We start from the raw sequence: 21,805 nt of genomic DNA, 5'->3' as shown, positions 1-21,805 counted from the left end.
GTTTTAAATTTTTGAACGATAGTATATACTCTCACTAGCCGAGAAAAAAAAAAAAAAAAAAAAACTTTTTGAGTTTGAGCCAATATTCATTACTTTATTTATTTTGTTCTTTGCATAGGTGGACCTTGACATGGCAAAATTTCAATGGATGGCACAATCCATTGGTTCAGAAAATTTGACTTGGTGCCACGGTTTCACAGAAGAATTTACACTCATTTACAAGTGCCCTTAGCAAAGATCGTACTACAGCCCCAAAATGGTCAAAGTTTTTAGATAATGATAATGTACAATATGTATGAAAACTTATAAATTTTAATATTAAGAAGAAACCCAAGAAACAAGGTCAGGCCAGGCTAAACAAAAACAAGAAGCCAGACCTGTCTGTTACCAATACATATACAAAGAGAAAGTTGAATATACATATTAGACCGTATACCCCCGCGGTGTGGAAAAACGATTTTCCAACTCCAGAAGTTTTCAATATAGGAACAGTTTGGCTTGCTCTTCCATTATTTTCCTGTTAATCTTCACTTGTAAAGGAACTGTCTTCAGTTTCCTGTTTATGAGGAAGCATCAGGTTCTCTCTTCAATCTTTCATATAGGAAAGTGCGTAGTCCTTTATCCTCTGCTTAAGGTGCTGCAAAGCAATGCATAAACACTTGAAACGTTTCCAGATTATAAAATCAAAGGCAACAATTATTAGAACCAACTACAACTTCTCGTGACAATGATCGAAAATGGAGGTTGGCAGGTTTGCAATTACCTTCAGTTCTTCGTGAAGCACCACAAATATTTTTTTCAGCCTCTTATGTCTCTGCAAGTTGCATTTTTACTTGGGTCAAAAGTGTCCAGTCTGATTATTACTAAGGGGCAAACACTTGGTAAAAGATAAAAAGAAATATGTTGAATAGAAAAGATAAAAAAAAAAAAATGTTGAATAGAGCATACCGTTCCACACTGCCGGTAGGATTCCTTCAGTTGCTCCATGATGTTATAATATCTATCCATATCCCTTCCTTTAGCATAATCGAGGTCCTTTTCTAGTTTTTGGAATTCATTCCTACATGTAACAAGTATTGCATTGATTTAGATATACAAGAATTGAAGAATAAGAGTATAAAAGATATTAAACCAGCAAATGATTATGAAGCAAAAGCACAATTTTGGGGAGACGGAATCCTCAAATTTACCTGTAACTCTCCAGAATCTTGTTCAAAGAACAGTAGCTATCATACTTATCACGATACTCTTGCACATATTCTTTATACCTAACAAAGAATGGTAAGGGAGGGAAAGATACAATGTGTTAGATGCCAAAAAACTAGAAGACATAAAACACAACAGAGCCCACAAATAAAGAATGGTTAGATGGGAATGGAACTCATGAGGTATAACTCTAATACATCAACTTACTGAGAGAAATCCTTTATTGGGCCCTTAAGCTCTGGCTCATCCTTTTCATATTTAGTGTAAGAACAACTATTTTCATCTGAAGAGGAATCCCTTCTCTTTCGGTCACTATTATTCCCTTCTGCCAGTGTCAACTCCTTTTGTCCATCAGGCAACTCTGTCATTGAATTCGATGTGTGCCTTTTACTTTCTTTCTTGGACTGAGAAACTAGTCCTCGTCTAGAATCATGCGGCTGAGGAGCGCTTACAGGTGCTTTCTTGTTGCTTTCTCCATAGCCTTCTAGACTAGTTCCTTGTTTAATACTTGTGTCTGCCAATTTAGTAGACTGAGGCCCACTTTCAACATGATCCGATCTTGAAAGGTATTGTGACTGAGATTGTACAGCTCTCTGTTGAGATCGTGTTAAATCTTCAACACGATCTTCATGGTTCCTCTTTTTATTAGAGCCTTCAACATTGTTTTGAAACCTGGTACTTAGATCTGGTGAGCATGGCTTTCCTGTACCTAAAACTGACTTTCCAGCAGGCTTTCCTTTACTGACATCTGAAATCCAGTTATCAGAAGCACCCGATCTGTTCTCTGACTGTTTAAATGAACTTCTCTCAGGCTGTTTTTTAACTGGTGCTTCCTCAGGCAATGGTTCACGAAGTTCTCCCAACTCCAAGTCTGAATATTCTCTTTGGAGTTTACTGTTTCTTCCATTAACAATAGGAGACCTATCTGCACCAGTTCTGCCATTATCCTTTGGAGAAGAACCCCCTACTGAGCTGGAAATCTGTCCACCTTCCTTGAATTTTCCAACAACTTCACCATGCTTCCTGTTTTGCAAGTCAGAGGGCACTGACTGTTTGCTTCTGGCACTGCTTTCCTTGGAATTTCTCATAACCTTTTTCTCATTAACATAACCATCCTCATATTGAGCATCTCGGTTAAATTTAAAATTTTGTACTGGAACACCTTCATTTACATTAGAGCTCTTTTCAGAGTATTTCCGCGCACGTCCCAAGCTTTCAAGATAATTATCTGGTCTCTCTGACGAATCAGGAACCTTTACCTTAGCACTTTTGTTAAATGACCTTCTACCTGATTGCTGAAAATCTGAACTAGATTTACCAGAAAATGCTTGGTTGTATCCTTTTTGTGAGGAGATATCAGTATTCCCATCCCTATCAGCTCCATTTGTCGTTTGATTGTTGGGAGACCTATAAGGGTCTTCCATGAGTCTATCAGAAGACAACTTGTGGGAACTCTCCTGGACATAGACGTCCCTACCCCCAGAAATAGAAGGCTCAGGTAAGATATCTGTTTTTGACCTCTTTGTGTATTCAGATTTCTCATCCAAGTGCTTTACCTCCAAACCCCTTTTGTTCTTTCCTTTAGATATCCTCTCAGTGCTATCAGATTGTTCATACTTAGAGCTGTCCTTAACAGCCCCTTCATCAAATAAACTTACAATATAATTTTGCCGCTTTTGGAGCTCATTGCCATCAGGTGAAAAGGTTTTTGTTTCATCTGCAGGCTTTTCATTTTCTCTGTTAGGTGCAGAACTACCAAACACAGCCATTCCAGTTTCCTGATGCGCATCAGGCACGTCTTTTTCAATCTCAACATCAAATTCATGATCATCTTGTTTCTCATCATTACCCCCATCCACAGGCCCAGCATCGGGAGTTCTGCTTGTTATGGGCGACTTAGAGAATCCTGGTTCAGAGGCTTGCACTTTATGCTTGGGTTCTTTGTCATCATCACTAGTCATAATATCGACATCCTCATCAGAACCCTCCTTGCTGTTTGAAGATGCATCGCTGTCACTATCACTATCACTCCCACTCCCGCTTCCCACTGGACTTCTACTTCTGCTCCTGCTTCTACTTGGGCTTCCACTGTCACTTCCACTGTCGCTGCTGTCACTTTCACTGTCACTGTCACTTCCACTATCACTGGAACTGCCTACCTGCCCTTCACTATTGTCAGAACCTTTCTTTTCACCAAATATATCAGGTGAATGCTGTTGGATATTAATTTTTTCTAATGCATTTGATTCTTCTCCAAGTTCAGAGTTCAACTGTCCCTGCTCCTCCAATTCATGAGAAGGGACCTTCTCTTCGAAGTGTGGCTCTGGAGCAGGCATATGATCACGATTGTCTTCCAGAATATGTGTCTGATTAAGGTTTTCTTCTGGAGAACTGAAATGCATATAAAAGAGATTTTTGACCAAAATATTATATATATATATATATATATAACATTCCAAATATATTAAAAGGAACTACTGTTAATCAGCTTTTACAAAAACAAAATTTGAACAGCTTATGTCCTATGTAACAAAGCTGTTGTTCATGGAGTACATGATGCTAAAGGATCACTAGAAAGACTTAGTTTCTAATCAGTTTGGGATAAAGTTCTTTCGAGTCTATAAAAATTCTGAGAGTATGAGAATAAATCCTATAACTTAAAAATCTAAGTAGCATCACAGAACAAATGTCATAAAGCAGTTGAGTGCAGTGAGTTTAAAACCACTTAAACAGAAAATGGAAGATGCACGAACCATAAATAAACATTCTAAAACGTAAGTGCAACATATAGGCGGCAGACAAGAGAATCACAGTCTCATATTATACTATAGTTAAGCACCTAAGAAGGAAACGACAGAAAGAATATAGTATCTTTGATAGTATGATAGAAGCCCCCAGGTGAATTGTAAATCCAAGTATTACCAAATACTTTCTTCTCTCTGTTCCAGATTCCTACATTTTAGGTATTTAATGCAGCAACATATAATTCTTCCCTCCTACATAATTTGTCAGCACATAAAATAACACCGAGCTCAGTGGTACCTGATACTTCCGTTTGTTACCACCATTATGTCATTCTTTTTTATGGACCCTAGATTAAAAATAAACCAACCTCAAAATAAAAATAGAAGTGACAGGGAATCTACTTTCTGAATTCGTTAGATCAAGCACAGTGCAGTCACCAGGAAAAGTTAGGTACCTTCCACCTTCAGATGAAGGTTTCTTAAAGCTTTCTGACTCCACTCCCGGTTTCAAAAAATATCTTCCTGGAGCTTGGAAAATTGCAATCTGATGCAAGATTGAATAAGAAGGAGATCACTAATGATCTTAAAATAGCATTGGGGAATTTGGTTACTTACTTTCTTTATGATTGGCTCAATTTTCCTCACAGAGTTAGGAATTGAATCCCCAATAGCTTTCTCCAAGGCCTATAACAAGAGAGAGAGAGAGAGAGAGAGAGAGAGAGAGAGAGAGCAGATTACTTGAGTTAAAAAGAAGTAACAGGATAAAAATATTAGCTATTCATTTCAGTTTGATATGGGTAAACTTTGATGGACAATTTACAGGTAGCAACAAGGTGAAGGCTAATATCAATATAGTAATTGTCAGAGTTTTGTCTACCTACCTTTAAGCTCATCCCCTTGGGGTTTTCCATTAGCAATGTAACCAACATACTTTGCAAATCTGTAGGTTTAGCTCCTATATTGCCTTTGCGCCCTACAGTCTCCCGTATGCCAGTAGTTCTGCTCAGGATTTCTCTATCACTGCTAGCTGTAGCTTTATCTTTACCAGCCAACTGAGTAGGCACGTTATCTTCTGTACTTGTATGAATCTTCGAGACATTTACGGTCCTTAGTGGAGATGCTGATGGGCCAGATTGCTCTGGTGGAGATGGAATAGGAGATGATGAATGTCTACCCTTGGCAATAGTGGTTGAGGATATTCCAGATTTATATGTAGATTTGGGTGGGCCGCCTAATGCAACCATTGCAGGACAGTGAAGCCAAAACCATGATTATCAGTAAAAAAAATTAGAAGTGAAAATATTTAAAACAATGAATAAATTATGGAAACCTTCTAACATGCTAGACTTGTGCACAAAGAGCACATACACATACTGTGCTGAAAATAGATAAAATGGAAATATTCCATTAGCAACTGATAATCTGCGTAAACCTCCGCTCACCTTGAGGTAGTTCAACTTTACGCTTCTTAAATGGAGGATCTTTCTTCTGTTTAAAAGACCTCCATGGAGTAGCTGGAAAAAAAGAAAGACATCAGAAACTTCACATACCATTACTTGTATCTCACTTGTGACATTAACTCATAAATTAGTCAACAAAAAACAGTTAACTAACAGCATCAGCAATCAGAAGGAAGGAGGTTGAACAAGCTATTGAGGCATAAATGATAGTGTAATAGGATCAATATCATTAATTAATTCTCTATGAGAGAAAGAGCACTTAAAATTTATCAATCCTCATCATCTCACATTTTTAAAAATGTTTAATCTGACTAGCTACAAAAGGTAGTTCAGATGATATTGTCATCCTCAAACTTTTTCTGCAAACTATAGACAAACAAAAATTGAGATGACAACATTGCTAATTTGCTACTAGATGGAGAAGGGGAACAAAAGAAGAGAGGGAAAAAAAAAACTAAAGTCCAAGATAAAACTTACTCTCAACAGCAGCTAATTGCTTTATTTGATGCTTCATAGATGGGTTCCCATGTTCTAAAACAATGGCCCTGTGTTCATGACAACAATATATCACATTAAACCAATAAAAAAATAATAATAATAAAAAAAAAAAAAGAGAGAAAGAAAAGGAACAACAGCAAAGCATAAACAGCTAAAAGAAATAGAAGACAGTCATGTAAGTGAAATTCAACCTCTAAATAACTCTAACTTCCACCTCTTCTAATCTATAACTTCCACTGAAAGTAAGAAAGAAGTAAGGAAAAGTGATAATGACCCTCTTGACACTAAAGCCACGGAATTTCTGCTTTAGGGTGACAGATTAGATGGGTTCCCTTTTAATTCCCAATACCATTTATTTAAAAGGTTAGACACGGGTCAGCTAGAGGTATATGCATGGAAACAGATGCTACACTAAATATAGTGATCTACATTACATAGTATAAATTTTAGCAAGCTTAATAGCAAAGCCTAGGCATATATTGATCAAGTGACAAATATGAACAGCTAGATAACAACCACATACTTGCGTGATTTGTGCTTGCGTTCAGCTTCCTCTGAGCGCATTTTAACATGGTTTTTAGTTGACTCATCCAAGACACGCTGCACATTCAGCTTGCGCCATGCACACCCTGATTCAACAAGCAAACCATTTCCATCTTCACCACTTTGACGTTCTTCATATATATCACAAAGATCACCAAATTCACGCGACCATGTAAACCTAAACTCCTTCCCACCAACATCAATAACCTGGTGCAATAAGGATCATCCAAAGATTTTATCACTTGAAGGTCCAAGGTAAACACTTAATAGCATTCAACTACTATTCCCTGGCTAACTATAAACAATGGGGAAAAATAGTTTCAAGTAACACAACCAAAATCAAAATTGCATTGTAACAATGAATTCTGTGTGCAGATTAAGTATTTATTTATCAACTGAGTCAGAGTAACACTATAAGGAGCATAATTAGGATAAATAAACATCCAACAAAGAAAATGCAAGCCAGATAGTGCAATTTTAGTTAAAAGAATCCAAAAATATCTGATATGTAACATCACTTAAGCACAACAAGCATACCCAAGTGCAAACGATAAGAAAACAAAGAATAAAATGGACGAACTGCCAATGAACTACTTACACTATAATTGAATTTCATGAACATAAGGAAAAGACTTCCAAGTAAGCAAAACCCAAGTGAAAAACTAACCAACAAATACACAGACCCAAGTACAAAAAGAACAAAATTTGCTGCCCAACGATGTTCAGTAAGTCAAAGAATTTTAAGAACTAAAACAATGGGCAAGTGAAATTAAACAAAGTAAAAATACACCCAAAAAAAAAAAAAAAGTTGCAAATAACCCAATAAAAATCAATCAAAGCCCAATAATACGAAATTTCCACAGACAAAAATAAACTCACATTTCCATTGGGATTATTAGCCATTGAATCGAATTTAATACGCGCAGTGCCACCTTGAGCCTCCACACGTTTGATCTCATCAACCAGGTCCGGAGCGAGCCGAATGATCATGGAGAACGCCAAGGGGTTATTGCCGCTCACGAGACTGAAAGTCTCTTCAACGGATGGAGCCGCCGCTCGGCCGGAGCCTCGGTTCCTGGGGTTGGCAGCTGAGCCGGAGCCGGAGCCGCCGAGGGAAAGTCGGCCCGGGGGTACTGGACCAGAAGGGCGGAGGGTTGGAGGAAGAGGGAATGAGGAGTGAAGGCGCTTGGCACCGGCTCCTCGGCCGGCTGCGCCGCCGCCTCGGCCGAGCTTCGACGAGCCTCCGAACATTCTGAGAATGCTAAAAAGAGGGACACAAGAGCTGGCGTTGCAGAATCAAACACCGCTTCGAGCCTCCCCTGAAACTTGCAATACAACTGGTATATCTGGTACAATCTCTTTTTATTTTTTATTTTAATAGTTTTCCATTTCATTATTAATGTAATGTAGTTTATAATTTATTATTTATTTATTCGGAAATTACCAAAGAAAAAAAATAATTAGTTAAATAATTAATTCAAATCTATATTAGATTTTATGAGAATTTTAAATATATATATATATTTTGTCATTGTATCTTATAACTCATATTATGATGTTCAAAAAAAATTTATATAACATCTTTCTTATAATGATTTATAACTAAAATATTAAATATGAGATTTGTACCTCTTTTTTTATTTTTTTTATTTTTCCTTAATATTGAAAGTTGCTCATCCTGATATTACTTATTAATGAGTATTTCATCCTGCCCATTTCAATATATTTGATGCGAGCTGGGAGTTTAACGTGGATAACATGCAAGGTTAATCTTTTGTTTTTTTTTTTTTAGGATAAAAAAATGGAACATTTAAAACTATATTTTTAGCTTTATTACTTTTAAACAACATTTTATTAACTTTAAAATTAGTTTTCTATAAAAAGGTTAGAATAGACCATATTTTGTAATTCTCATATTATTTCTATTTTTTTATGTTTTCCATTACTTCCATGTATAATCTATATATACATATATATATAGAGAGAAAAAAAATAAAATTACGATGCAGATAATTTGTAAGAATCATAAATATTGACTACGGATACTCTCTATAAATATGTATATAAAATATATTCTTTGTGAGTATTGACATGATGATTTAAAAATCATCATCAACGGACCATCAGTACAGTAATATACTTTTATATATATAAAAAATATTTAGATTTTATAAATTTGAATACAAATAGTTTATTATTTTTAAAAAAACTTAGATCCAGCAAATAATCGAAGATCAATCTAATAATAAAATAATGTCAAATCATTTAAGTACTAAAAATTTCAAAAACTGGGCACTGATGACCGGCTTGCAAAAGCGGATAAAAATTCACGCCCAATCAACAAAATACAGGACAAAATGGGTTAATTTGAGTGGTAAACCATTTTTATTTGTGATTATAAAAACACAAATTCAACATACGAAACATAGAAAAAATAATAATAATAATAATAATTAGTTTGCATTTAGATAATTTATTAAAAAATAAAAAAAAAACAAAATACAGGATTCGGATTTGGCCCGGACTCAAGTCTATATATAAATATATAAAACCCAGAACCGGAAAGCCATTGAAATCCTCGGTTTTATTTTGCCCTCTCTACAAGCTAACCTCTGAAAAACCCGAACCTTCTCTTTCTCAATCTTTTCGATCCTCGAAGCACACAAGCTCTGCAGCCATGATTACAGGTTTGAGTGCCTCTACTGCTCAATTTTCTTTTATCTAACATTTATTATTCTCTCTAATTATCTTTAGCCCAACTTTGGGATTAGCATAAACTGTTTCAATTTTATTTCCACAAAAAAAAAAAAAAAATTTCCTCCTTAATATGATTATTATAAGGAGAAATGAGTCGATTTCTTTCTGTTTTTTTGTTTTGGATTATCGCTGTACAATATGGGTTTTGAGCATTTTATGTTCATTTCTATATTATGGAAGAGTTAAGAGGTCGATTTATGGCAATTATTTGAAAGTTCAATATCCGTGTATTGTTCGTGTTGACTAATGCTGTGTACCGAAAATTGAATCAGTATCACCCAGTTATTGTTGAAACACGATTGTTTAAGAACTTTCTACTTGATACACAGAACCCTTTTCTTTTTTTTCTTTTTCTTTTTTGTGTTTTTCTCAGTAGATAATTTGCCGCCCTTGAGATGGCATCAGTTTCAATCTCAAGGATAATAAGAGCGTCTGGTGAACTTTTATTTGCATTATAGGGTTCACAGTTTGTATTTATTTTATTTTATTTTATTTTGTTGTTGACGACTGTGGTCTTTCACTCTTTGCAGTGAGTGTTAAATGGCAAAAGGAACTGTTTAAAGCTGTGGAAATCGACACTACTCAGTCCCCCTATTTATTTAAATGTCAGCTGTACGATCTAACAGGGGTACCTCCTGAAAGACAGAAAATCATGGTCAAAGGTGGTTTACTGAAGGTAATAGATGGGTACAAATGAAGTTGCTAAGTCCTAAGTGAATTTGATCAATATATATTTCCTTACCTAGTTTATGAAGATAATAATGTAACATTTTAATAAAATCATATTCGGGTGTAGTGTGCCAGAATAAAGCTTTTTTTTTTTTTTTTTTTCTGTCTCTCTCTTTTTTTCCTTCTAATATTCCTAACATTTTTACCTGGCAATGCAGGATGACGCAGATTGGTCAACACTAGGTGTAAAAGAGGTTATCATCTTTATATTGCGGTCACCTATATATATATATATATTGTCTCTTGTACTTTAAAGTGTTATAATACAAAAATATTTTATTCTCTTTAGGTGAGCATGATCATTTATAATCTTTTACTTTGACTAGGGTCAAAAGTTGATGATGATGGGAACAGCAGATGAGATTGTCAAGGCTCCAGAAAAGGGTCCTGTTTTTATGGAAGATCTTCCAGAAGAAGAACAAGCCGTTGCTGTGGTAAAATTTACAATTATTGCATTCTGAAAATTGAATAAGAAATTACTTACCGTTTTCATCTTGTTGAACTTGGTAAGTGCAATTTATGCATTTATCTTTTATGTGTGAACTATTTTTATCCTATATATTTTTATATAGTGTAACCATGTTGTGACTTTTTTCTATACTATATATACAAATATATGGAAATCTTCTCGTGGGCCTCCGTCCCCCTGGAGAACTGGACTATATAAATATATATTTTTTTTCTTGTGACTTTGTTTTTGTTTAGGATTTTGTTCTGTACTATTCTGGTGTGTGACTGAGGTTTCAACATTGTTAGTTTATATATTCGAACTTCTTCCAGTCCTTATGTAAGATTAATAATATTCATTGAATTATTATGTTTGGCTTTGCTTGCTTCTTTCTCTAGATTGACTTCCAATGTATTATAATTCTACTTTTGTATCTAGTCTTGACCTGTGTCTTGTGGTTAATATTCTCAGCCATTTCCATTTCTGGTCCCAGGGTCATAGTGCTGGTCTATTTAATTTGGGGAATACCTGTTATATGAACTCAACTGTGCAATGCCTGCATTCTGTTCCAGAGTTGAAGTCAGCTTTGATCAAGTCAGTTTTTTTGTTCTTTTTTTTTTTTTTTTTATGTATTTCTCTCTCACTAGTAAAAGAGCATGTAACAGTTGACATGGATCTAGTAACCAATATATACTCTTGATGTAGGTATTCACATTCTGGAAGAAGCAATGATGTGGATCAGACTTCTCATATGTTGACAATTGCAACGCGCGATTTGTTTAATGAACTGGATAAAAGTGTTAAGCCTGTGGCACCCATGCAATTTTGGATGGTATTTTTTCCTGTTTCACTATTCTATTAATATGCTTACTTTTTATCTCTTAGGAACTTGAGAAGATCATAGGACTATCATATTTCCAAGATTTAGTGTCATGAGGTTTGACTTAACTCTGTAATTGCTGATGGAAACCTTCAATTTTATATTTTAGGGGTAAAAGTAGTTAGGGAATATGCAAAATGCTTCTTTGAGCAAGACTATATTCTCAGATATTCACACCTCCTCTTAGGACAACGTGTTTTGCTTCCCAAAATGAAATTTAACTTTTACCTTTTAACTTTTTTGCAATTTCGGTTTCCATGCTTAAGTGAGGCATATATCTGTTAAGTTTACACCATGTACTAACCTGTAGAATTATTGAAAAATGTTTGTTCATTTTCTACTTGTCTATAGTTATTTTGTGATGTTATTTCTGCCATCTAAAGTATCAGAGCATTTATCTTGGATCTTGGGTTTTGTTTTTGTTTTTTATAATATATATTTTATCATTCTAATTCTTTTCTGTTTTAGAATTTCAACTGAATGGAGAATTATTTGTATGAACTATTTCTAACAACCTCATACTGGCTTAGTTGCTGCTTCTTTATTCTTGCTGATAGATGGAAAAAATATATACCTCATGTACATGTACATATATTATTTTTCTTGCAGGTCTTACGGAAAAAGTATCCCCAGTTTGGTCAACTGCATAATAATTACTTCATGCAACAGGTTTCAAAATTTTCTGTCACCAAAATGTATCTGTACTGCTCCTTTGTGATGTAGCACCGGTAGTGTACTGATCTATTTGTGCTACATCTGTATCAGGATGCTGAAGAGTGTTGGACACAACTTTTATACACCCTTTCTCAATCTTTGAGATCGTCTGGTTCTAGGTATGCTGTTTATGTGGTAATGCAAGCATTATTCGATTAGCAGCAGTTTTTTGTCTTTGGTACTTTTGTGTGCTAGTTTGATGATTGCACTGAAAATACTTGTAACTTGCAATATTATCTTGCAGTGAAAATCCAGATGCAGTTAAAGACCTATTTGGTATTGAACTTGTAAGCAGGTAAGTTATCTGCAAATTCTCAGGTAGTATTACTGGCTTACAAGCAGTAAAACTTACTGGAAAATGTATATTGTTGTTTTAGTATCATCATTTAGAAATGCCTTTAGGTTCAATTTGCTGCAGTGGGTGCAATGGAAGTTATATTTATGTTACCATTAGGAGAGATGAATCTATCTCGCACGCACACAGACACACACTCACATTTATATCCTTCTTTGAAAGGGTTATCGGAGTGTTTAAAAAATTTGTCCTTCTATGTCCAGTTATTAAGAACATCATATTTGCTTAAGTTTATAATCATGTAAATCTGGTTGGTTTCTTTCACATTGATGCTCGTAACTGACCGAAGATAACAAATTTTTGTGGTTATTATGTGTTTTTCGAGTATGATTCTAAAGCTTAAAATTTCTTGCAAATGTTAAATATATGTTATTGATCTGCTGGGATGCTAGGGTGCATTGCCAAGAAAGTGGTGAAGAAAGCTCAGAAACAGAAACAGTTTATTCCCTTAAATGCCACATATCACACGAAGTGAACCATTTGCATGAAGGTCTAAAGCATGTAAGTGCAATCATATCTGTGAAATTCTTCTTTTGTCTGATAATATGATCTATATGAATAACTTTTTGTGTTATTTCTATTTGCAGATTGAGTTGGTCTTGCTAATACCTTTAACTTTGTCTATATTGATTTATGCCCCAAATAATTGTTATGTAGGGTTTAAAATCAGAGTTGGAGAAGAATTCTCCTTCTTTGGGGCGTAGTGCAATTTACTTGAAGGAGGCTCGTATCACTGGCCTGCCAAGGTACACATGGCTCTTCCCCCGTTAATATTTAAAATCTCCATGGCTTGTAACTTGCAATTTCTCCTTGGTTGGACAAGAAAGTTCTTAGAACCTAAATTGATTTTTTTTCAAGGTACCTGACCATTCAGTTTGTTCGTTTCTTCTGGAAGAGGGAATCAAATCAAAAAGCCAAGATTTTGCGGGTATTGACTTCCTCCTGTTCTACTGACATTCCATAATGTAAATAATAATTTAGAATCATTGTAGGAATACGATTTTCTTTGGAAGGATAAAATTGCATGGGAGAGGTTTTGAGTATAAGCTCATGCTTAGCTCATCGGTTTGATTTTTGCTAAAAATTCTTTGCTGTTGTAACTTCATTCTTTTTAAACTAAAAAGAGAAATTACTGCTTCTTATAATATATTCACTTGTTTCAGAAAGTAGATTATCCTTTGGAGTTGGATGTTTATGATCTGTGTTCAGAAGATCTTCGCAAGACCTTGGAAGCTCCTCGACAGGTATCTTCTTTCACTTTGATTTCAATTGACTTAAATTTATATCAAATTCGAAAAAATTCACTGATTCCTTTCTCTAAAATCACACAATTAGAAATTAAGGGATGAGGAAGGTAAAAAGCTTGGTTTGAAAGCCACCGGCAAGAGTTCTGGATCTAGTTCGAGTGATAACGATGTCAAGATGTCTGAGGCAGAGGTGAGTGCACAACCTAGATATGCACATCTACACACACAACACACAAATTGCATAAGTGATTATTTTTAAAGCGTAATCAACCTCATAACTGCATGCAGGGATCTTCAAATGGTAGTGGAGAAACATCTAAAGCTACATCTAGTGAAGGTAAAGAACATTTACCCTCGAGCTGGGAAATTCTTTTCCATGTTTCACTTGGTTATCTGACCATGTGGATTGGATGATCTCTCTTTTTTATTGCTTGACAAATTCTTTGCTGAAGGTGTTTCATCTGAGAAGGAGACACAAGTGACTGGAATTTATGATCTGGTTGCTGTGCTGACACACAAGGGTCGTAGTGCTGACTCAGGACATTATGTTGCATGGGTCAAGCAAGAAAATGGTCAGCTCTCTTTAATGAACAGTACTTCATTAGCAATGGGCATGGGCTAAATCTAGATTCTCAACTGATTATGAACACTTTTTGTTTGTCACAGGGAAATGGATCGAGTATGATGACGATAATCCCATCCCACAGCGGGAGGAAGACATTACAAAACTGTCTGGAGGAGGTAAGATTGTACACAATCATCTTGGACTTGTATATATCATTAATTGAGCTTTACTATTTCGTTTAATTTACCAAACAACAAAGATTGTTCTCAATCAATCATTCTACATGCCTATCATCTCTCTGATGGAACTTTTTTTTTGGTGTTGATTATTGTTTCAGGTGATTGGCATATGGCCTATATCTGCATGTACAAGGCCCGCGTTGTCCCTATGTGATCTGCCTCTTCATTTAAATCAAATTAGCGATATTACTAGTTGTGATTTATAATCATAGACAGGGGACGTTTTTAATGGTTGATTTGACAGCTTTGAAATTGGACAGAATCATTTGACTTGATCATCGTTATGTTGTATACTATCGCCGTTGGTTTTCAAATGTGTGTTTGTTACATTCATTTGTAAGGCGTGTTTTTAATTTCATTGATCTTGAATTTTTCAGAAAAAACATCTGTGCCCGTTTCACAATTCACATGTTTTTTTTTTTTGGGTCAATTTCACAATTCACATGTTAATTGCAATGTGAGTGAAATGTGAATGAATGAAACCAGCTGGAGACCCCAGTGGGTCAGCGGCTCATTGTGAAGCTTCGACCAACAAATCCTGGGTTTTCAATGGTGTGTCAGACAACCGAAAAGCCTCCACTAATTGCGTTGTTTGCCAGATTCTCTCGCTGTGATGCATGCGTGAAATAATCACATGTACAGATTTTCAAAAAGCATTAGAATTTAACAATTATTAGTATTATTATAAGTATTATTATTATTGTTGTTTTTTCACTCTTATTCACCAATCATTTTCCACTAGAATAAACAGTGTGTAGGATGGAAAAACCATGAGAAATAATTTATTTCCATTTCAAAAAGAAAAAAGAAAAAGTAATGAGTGAAGCAGAACTGAAGGAAATGTGTAGTGGAAAAGCTATGACATCTTATTCGTTCTCTTTTTGCTTCTACAATGTAGAAGCAGACATCAAAATAATAAAATAAAATAAAGTGAATGGTGAAGTGGGTTACAATAGACTGATGGTCCATGTGCTTATTACCTGCAATGGACTATTCCATTATTTCCTTAGCACTTAACAATCCCAATCTTAATTGCCTCTTCCATTGCTTTTGTCAATCATTATTCAACAACTTACTCTTTTAGAAGAAGAGAATATAAACAATGGGTCAGGATCTATGGCTCTTCCAAGTTCCAAATTAGCAAGCAGACAAATGAATTAGAGTGCAAATCTATGGTAATGAGAAAGACAAGACATGCAGTCTTGACTGTGAAGAGAAGCTAGACCAAAAATCTTTTTGCAAAAAAAAAACAATTAGATTTTTACTCTCAAAGTCTACCCCACCATTTCCAGTTTCAGTGATAACTTAAAGTTGCAAACTTTGACAGTATTTACCAGATAAGAAATGGGTTCCACTAGCAGAGCAAAGAAAGAGTTAATACTTAGAAGGAAAGATAAAAGTTGGGATTGGATGTGTGTGCGTGGATAAATGTACAAAAGTGACAATGAACCATTCGGGTTTGTTGGTAATAGATGTTCGTAGTCAGCAGAGCATCCAATTTCCCACAATTTGTTTCTATTTGCACATTTGGTCCGTATTTTCTCACTCAGCAATGCCCCAATAATAGAATTGCCCATGCGTCTCTATTCAAACTTACACATAGCAAAGTATTTCGGTGGTTGACAGTAAATTCTGAGACTACATAGCCTTTGTTTTTTTGGTACAATCCAAAAAATAAGAGGCTTTATTTATGGCTAAAGCTATTATACATAGTATAGGTCATAAATGGTTTCTTCCACCACGTCATCCATTTAACGACACGTTTACACATAGATATACGTATACAAGTCATTAGCTGTACAGTAGCACAAAGGTTGAGTACACCTGAAAAAGTGGTACATAGGCATTCTCTTCATTGATATAGACCACATTAAATGGGGGGAGGGGTAAGGAAGCAAAGTCTTAGCTTCCTACCCTTTCAATGTGGTTGACAAATAAATAGTAAAGCCTCCAAAGTCAATTTTCAACTTTCAAAATGGCTGTTATTTTTGAAACACATATCCAATCCTCATCAAAATTTTGCCAAATCTCTTACCCTTGGAACGAGGACCAGAAAACATTAGTATTTTTTTTTCCATACATAGCTTGTTCAAAATTCGTCCATCAAGTCTATTTCCATGAAAGATTTTGTTTTTTTCTTCGGCAGTTGATTTTTTTTTTTTTTTTTTGGGACAAAATGAGGTTCACATCAAATGCTGATGGAAATTCCTTGTGGCTCAGTTTCTTCCTTTATTTTGCTGAAGTGACTGACCAGCCTTTACACATGTGGTTGGTTGGACATGAATTGGTTTACCAGGTAATGGTCCAATTTAGCACCAAAACCGTGTGTGGCCCATTTAGAGAGAGAGAGAGAGAGAGAGAGAGAGAGAGAGAGAGTTTGATGTTTCAACCCTCTTGGAAAATTTATCAATATGCTCAGTTAAACATCATAGAATAACTCCAACAACCTAACAATTTAATTTTTATTTAGCACATCTTACCCGATAAGGATTTCAACAATTAGCACGACATTAATTAGGCCTAAGAATTGCAAATGGTTTTGAAAGTTACATGAAAATTGCAAACCATGGTAGAGCACTCAGTACCTCGTCACACATTATCCCTGTTGCGATTTTTTACACTTGCCAAACAGATGCGACCAAGGTCGAGTGGAGAAAAAATAAGGCTAAATTCAATAATGATATCATTAATTATATATATACGTTATGGTTGATCTAATTTACAAAAATTCCATTTTGTCAACCGGCAAATTGGGTAAGTTCCCCTTTCCCAATTTCTCCACTAACATAAAATTCAAAGAACCAAGGGTTTAGGGCATCAATCCAATAGTGTTTACAACAAGCTGCATGTGTCAAATTACCCACTTTAGTTTTGAAAAATCTTATAAATAGTATATGCGTAATCTGATTGCGGAAGATATGGCCAATAAAACAATTTTAATGAAAAAAAATTATATATTAAGAGAACTAATCCTCGGCAAGTTGTGCAAGAATGAGATGGAAGCAGAAGCCTTTAGAATAAGAAATAATATCCAACAAGAAGGGGTAATAGAACGTTGTCTAGCCCTCAAAAGACAAACTAGAAACCAATAAAATCTAGAACTATGCACTCGGGATTCCCCATATCTTCCCCCACACCATCTAATTATTTTATTCACAAACAACAAAATGTCAAATCATCATAGATTCAACTCCTTTGAAGAAGAACAAACACCATACATGCACTCACCAAATAAAGAAGAACACCATTCCATGCATACAAAGCTATAGACAAATATGTACAAACACTTCACACTACATCACAATATATAAATCTGTGCATGTTTATACAGTGGAGTGTACAAAGAGCTTGTAATTTTGATTCTTGTCTAAAGTAATACTTCTTGCATTACTTCAACCTCAAAAAATAGTGATTGTTGGTATTTAGACAGTCATAGAAACCCCCTTCTCTCCCCCACCTTGTCCAAAAGATAAAAAGATTAATATCAATACATATTCTTGGCCATATCACATACAAACAAAAACCACTCCAAAAACCCAAAAACAAAAGGACACCATTACATATAGAATGTGCTAGTGGTGTGGTATTGTGGTATGTCTCAGAGAATGCTGAGATGAACTTTTTGTCATTTTTCCTCAGTTTTTTTCCTTTTCTTTTTTCTCCCCCTCCCCCACCCCCCCTTCTCTTTTTTCTTTTTCTTTTACCACCATAGTTTCTAGGTATGTAAATAATCATAATTAGCAGTATTAGAAAGGAGATTAAGCTTTACAGTAAACTCTCTCCCCCTTCTTTCTACTGAAAACTTGAACCTGGAGTGTAAATGGCAAGGTCAGGCCACCCATTGCCTCCACCCCAACAGCTTGAATCACCATTTTGCATACCCAGATAGCTCTCTGAATTGCTATTGCCCTGTACATCCATCCCCTGAGTTCGACCCGACTCCGAATTCAACTGAATACCCGAATTCAGGTTCTCCCCAAATTCACCCAATTGCACCATTTTCACACCCGACACATTTGGATTCAGACCCTCCAAGAGACTCCCAAACTGCCCATTTGATGTCAGAAGCGAACTGAAGCTTCCTGGTATGTCCAGCATACGACGGTCGGTATCAACGGTGTGACTATAAATCGGGGTCGGGTCGGGCTGTTGATCCGAATTATGCTGTGCTGAGTTTGACACCGAAGTTGAGGTTGATGAAGAAGAAGAAGAAGAGCGTTTTTGATTCGAAGACCTCTTTGTATTCTTGCGGCTTCCACCACCTACAGGGATGTTTCTAAGAGTACCACCTTTGGTCCAATACCTCCTGCAGTTCTTGCAGAAATGGCGTGGCTGTGAGAGATTGTAGTTGTTGTAGTAGCAGAATTTGGTGTTTGTGGACTCGCACCTTGGGCACTTGAGCTGTTCTTGTTCTGGAAAGTGGGGTTTCACTGGCTGGAATGTCGCTGAGTCTTGCATTTTCTGGACACTCAAAACAACCTAAAGAAAAATGTTATATAAGGCGGGGAGAAAAAAAAAAAAAAAAATTCTGAGAAAAAAATTGTGGGATTTAGAGGATTTGGATAGGTGGGTTCGATTTTTTTATCAGACCAAAAATGAATGTTGAACCCAGAATTTGAAACTTAAAGAACCTGAATGTTGAAGCACTTACTTTAACCAAAAGCGCAAAATAGGTGGCCAAACAGGCAGAAATCTGATATCAAAGCTTTTGAGTATTCTCGGTAACTTGGGGATGATTTGGTTTCGTGTTTGAAAGAACTGAATTGGAGATTTAAGGATCTGATAGGTAATAAAAAATAAGTTTTTCAAAGTAGGAAAAAGGCTAGAAGAGAAGTAAAAAGAAGACAAAAAGGTTTTTGGATATATATCAGACACTGATAGGGGTTTTCATGGAAGAGACCAAAACTTCACACAGGGAATAACTCTCAAGAAAAAATCACAAAGTCCCAAGCTTTGGAAAGTGCAGGTTTCATACTCAAGAAAGGGGGAAAAAATAAAAAATAAAAAAATAAAAAAAAGAAGCCACAAAACCAAAAAGACTGGATTTTTAATGCTTTTTTGTTTTGGGTTTTTGTGGGTGTGAAATTCTTATGAGAGGCACTTTGGAAAAAGGGACTCAAAACATTTTCAACTGGGTTTCTTTTCTTCCACAGAGGATGTGAGTACAGTAGAGGGAAGGATGTAGAAGAAGGGGAAAAAAAGATGAAAACTGTGTCCAAAAATTTTGATGGAGATGACCTATCTACCTGTGTGTCCGCGTGAGAGTGACGACCAGACTTCAAATAGAGAGAGAGCGAGAGAGAGAGAGAGAGAGAGTAGTGCACTATCTAGCTGCTCAAGTGAGACAATGGATTGGCTAAGCTTCCTGGCCCATATAACTCCCACTAATTCTAAAGATTAATTTAAAACGCAATCTCTTATTAGAATAATAATTAATAATTAATACAAAAATTAACAAGAATAATTCTCTTTCTTAGCTCTTCTAAGTAGTAAAGAGAAGTGTAGCAAAGATTGTTCTTTTATATGTCAATTGCTCTAATATTTTATGGGGTAGGCAAAGAAAACAAAAGTCAACTTTTATGATTGAATGTTGGGATGCACACCTTATTCTTTTGATTAGTTTAAGTGGTCGATATGATAAGTAATCCAAAAAAAATAATGTTAATTGTTACTTTAGAAAGATTGTAGCTTCTTAATGAAGTTATAAATATATATATATATATATATATATAAGATAAAAAGATCATGTACGAATGAGACAATTTAAATTAGTGTCAGCAAAAATTCAAATAATTTGACAGAAAGATATATTTGAAATTAATAAAAAAAATGTTGGATTAATAAGTTGGTCAATTATATTGACAAAACAACCGTAATCAATGTATGGTATGAAGCTTCATTATCAAAAAAAAAAAAAAAAAGTGTATGGTACGAAGCTTTTGGCGTATGTAATCAAATATCTTCAACACGTATATATCAAAAACGCAACTGAAAAATGAAAAATAAAATATAAAATGATCAAAAGCTGAGCTAAATTTTGAGCCAAAAGAGTCAGCCAATGGGATAATCATCATAATATCAATTAAGCCAAGGTGTGCAAGTAATTAAGCCGAGCCTAAGCCTAAGCCGAAGAGCCGGTTAAAGAAGCTTGCGTGCGAACAAAGCAATAAGGGGAACAATCGGAGAGAGAGAGAGAGAGAGAGAGAGAGAGAGAGCATGATAAGGAGTTTTCACAAGCTAATCAGGACCGAACAATTTGAGGCGTTGGAGAATATCAAGGGTGTACAAGTGTCCTATTAATGTGATGAATTGGGGGGGAGAGAGAAGGAGGGAATCGTAGAGTTAAGTTGCCGTCACCCTCGGGATCACGGTGTCACAGCAACACGTGGCACAACCCCACGAGTGCCATAAGTACTGTCATAAAATGCTAGAGTGACAGCAATTTTGTATTTTCAGGTTTTTACCACCACCGCTTTCCTATTTTTTACCGCTTGATGAAGGAGGAGTTGAATCTGTCAAAATGGAGAAAATGGACCCCACCAGATCATCAAAACAGCGCTAGAATCCGACGGTTCTGATCAATGTCCTAGTCTTGTTGAATGAATGAAAGACGAATAGGGGGGTCCCACAATTTTATGTCGACAAATACATCCAAGCCGTCACTCGGACTCGGAGGTATTGAAGGACTCTTGCTCGCCACCGTCCTCGTGTTAGAATTCAAGGGATTGATGCTAAGCCGACCCTACTTCCACTGTTCGAGTGATATGATTAGCATAATGGACACGTGGAGACTGCTGATTTTGTTTTTTACCAGGCTACCCCAATTGATAACTCAAAACAGTAAAAATTAGCCCCAAAAAAATAATAATAAGAAGAGAGCATGATATGATGAAGTGGGGCCAAGGATGAATGAAGGGGCGTGATGGAAAGTGGGGCCAAGGAAGAGAAAATGGGAGTGGGTCCGGGTCAGAGAAGCATGGGGAAGGTGGGGTCCAGGGGTGGGGTCCATGGGGAGAAGAGAGTGATTTGATGGTGGGGAAGTTAGGATAGTGGGGTTGGGTGAGACGTGAGAGACCAGGGCGGGAGTAGTGTTCTATCCCTGTCCTTTCACCGTGCGACACGCTTGTAATGCTATGCCCTAAACCCCTTGATTGACGCCCCCTCCCCTATTTCCCATCCCCCACCCTTTTTTATTATATTATTTTTCTCTTTATGTATTTGTATTTAAAGTAGTTTTAATATTTAATTTCATAAAATTTAGTACTATATGTATTTGGATTCTTAACCCATTGACCCATGAAAGACAGAAAGATTTACCCTATAGATTTTGGGTTGACATTGCAAAAGATGCATTGTTGCATCTGATAAAGACATTTCCTCATACAATATTACAATTTGTAACTTATGATATTTTGCAAAA

At 35.8% G+C, this 21,805-nt stretch overlaps 3 protein-coding genes across 5 annotated transcripts; 1 reads left to right on the top strand and 2 right to left on the bottom strand.

The window, feature by feature from the left end:
* Positions 1–294: 294 nt before the first annotated feature.
* Positions 295–7,814, bottom strand: LOC107403885 (uncharacterized). Of its 2 annotated transcripts, XM_016010798.4 has the most exons (12): positions 7,331–7,814; positions 6,432–6,658; positions 5,888–5,955; positions 5,393–5,464; positions 4,832–5,181; positions 4,566–4,634; positions 4,406–4,494; positions 1,414–3,597; positions 1,191–1,268; positions 949–1,060; positions 764–814; positions 295–637 (listed from the first exon to the last, which is right to left on the bottom strand). In XM_016010798.4, the coding sequence occupies exons 1-12, from the start codon at positions 7,700–7,702 to the stop codon at positions 587–589; spliced, it is 3,723 nt and encodes a 1,240-aa protein (XP_015866284.3). In that variant the 5' UTR covers positions 7,703–7,814; the 3' UTR covers positions 295–586. The 2 variants fall into 2 exon arrangements, with proteins under 2 accessions (XP_015866284.3, XP_048333220.2); XM_048477263.2 differs by lacking the exon at positions 6,432–6,658 and having other exon boundaries at positions 7,331–7,442.
* A 1,164-nt stretch (positions 7,815–8,978) lies between these two features.
* On the top strand, positions 8,979–14,699 carry LOC107403889 (ubiquitin carboxyl-terminal hydrolase 6). Its single transcript, XM_016010803.3, has 18 exons — positions 8,979–9,138; positions 9,739–9,884; positions 10,096–10,131; positions 10,264–10,371; positions 10,879–10,979; positions 11,091–11,217; positions 11,875–11,934; positions 12,031–12,098; positions 12,224–12,274; positions 12,727–12,835; positions 12,992–13,080; positions 13,193–13,262; positions 13,498–13,578; positions 13,670–13,771; positions 13,870–13,918; positions 14,034–14,153; positions 14,248–14,322; positions 14,484–14,699. The coding sequence occupies exons 1-18, from the start codon at positions 9,129–9,131 to the stop codon at positions 14,537–14,539; spliced, it is 1,458 nt and encodes a 485-aa protein (XP_015866289.2). The 5' UTR covers positions 8,979–9,128; the 3' UTR covers positions 14,540–14,699.
* Positions 14,700–17,617: 2,918 nt separating this feature from the next.
* On the bottom strand, positions 17,618–19,771 carry LOC107403899 (dof zinc finger protein DOF3.1). 2 transcript variants are annotated; one of them, XM_048476655.2, is made up of 2 exons: positions 19,632–19,771; positions 17,618–18,864 (listed from the first exon to the last, which is right to left on the bottom strand). In XM_048476655.2, the coding sequence occupies exon 2, from the start codon at positions 18,841–18,843 to the stop codon at positions 18,178–18,180; it is 666 nt and encodes a 221-aa protein (XP_048332612.1). In that variant the 5' UTR covers positions 18,844–18,864; positions 19,632–19,771; the 3' UTR covers positions 17,618–18,177. The 2 variants fall into 2 exon arrangements, with proteins under 2 accessions (XP_048332612.1, XP_015866302.1); XM_016010816.4 differs by lacking the exon at positions 19,632–19,771 and adding an exon at positions 19,037–19,629.
* Positions 19,772–21,805: the final 2,034 nt, after the last annotated feature.

Source organism: Ziziphus jujuba, chromosome 1, assembly GCF_031755915.1.
Source record: "Ziziphus jujuba cultivar Dongzao chromosome 1, ASM3175591v1".
Classification (NCBI taxonomy): domain Eukaryota; kingdom Viridiplantae; phylum Streptophyta; class Magnoliopsida; order Rosales; family Rhamnaceae; genus Ziziphus; species Ziziphus jujuba.
This window is presented reverse-complemented; position numbering and strand designations above follow the sequence as displayed.

Coding starts and splice junctions, on each gene's coding strand:
- LOC107403885 (XM_016010798.4), bottom strand. CDS start 7,702: ATGTTCGGAGGCTCGTCGAAGCTCGGCCGAGGCGGCGGCGCAGCCGGC. Junction 1,061..1,190: donor AAGATTCTGGAGAGTTACAG/GTAAATTTGAGG, acceptor TGTTACATGTAG/GAATGAATTCCAAAAACTAG. Junction 815..948: donor CCTACCGGCAGTGTGGAACG/GTATGCTCTATT, acceptor TGCAACTTGCAG/AGACATAAGAGGCTGAAAAA.
- LOC107403889 (XM_016010803.3), top strand. Junction 12,099..12,223: donor TTGAGATCGTCTGGTTCTAG/GTATGCTGTTTA, acceptor ATTATCTTGCAG/TGAAAATCCAGATGCAGTTA. Junction 13,579..13,669: donor CCTTGGAAGCTCCTCGACAG/GTATCTTCTTTC, acceptor TCACACAATTAG/AAATTAAGGGATGAGGAAGG.
- LOC107403899 (XM_048476655.2), bottom strand. CDS start 18,843: ATGCAAGACTCAGCGACATTCCAGCCAGTGAAACCCCACTTTCCAGAA.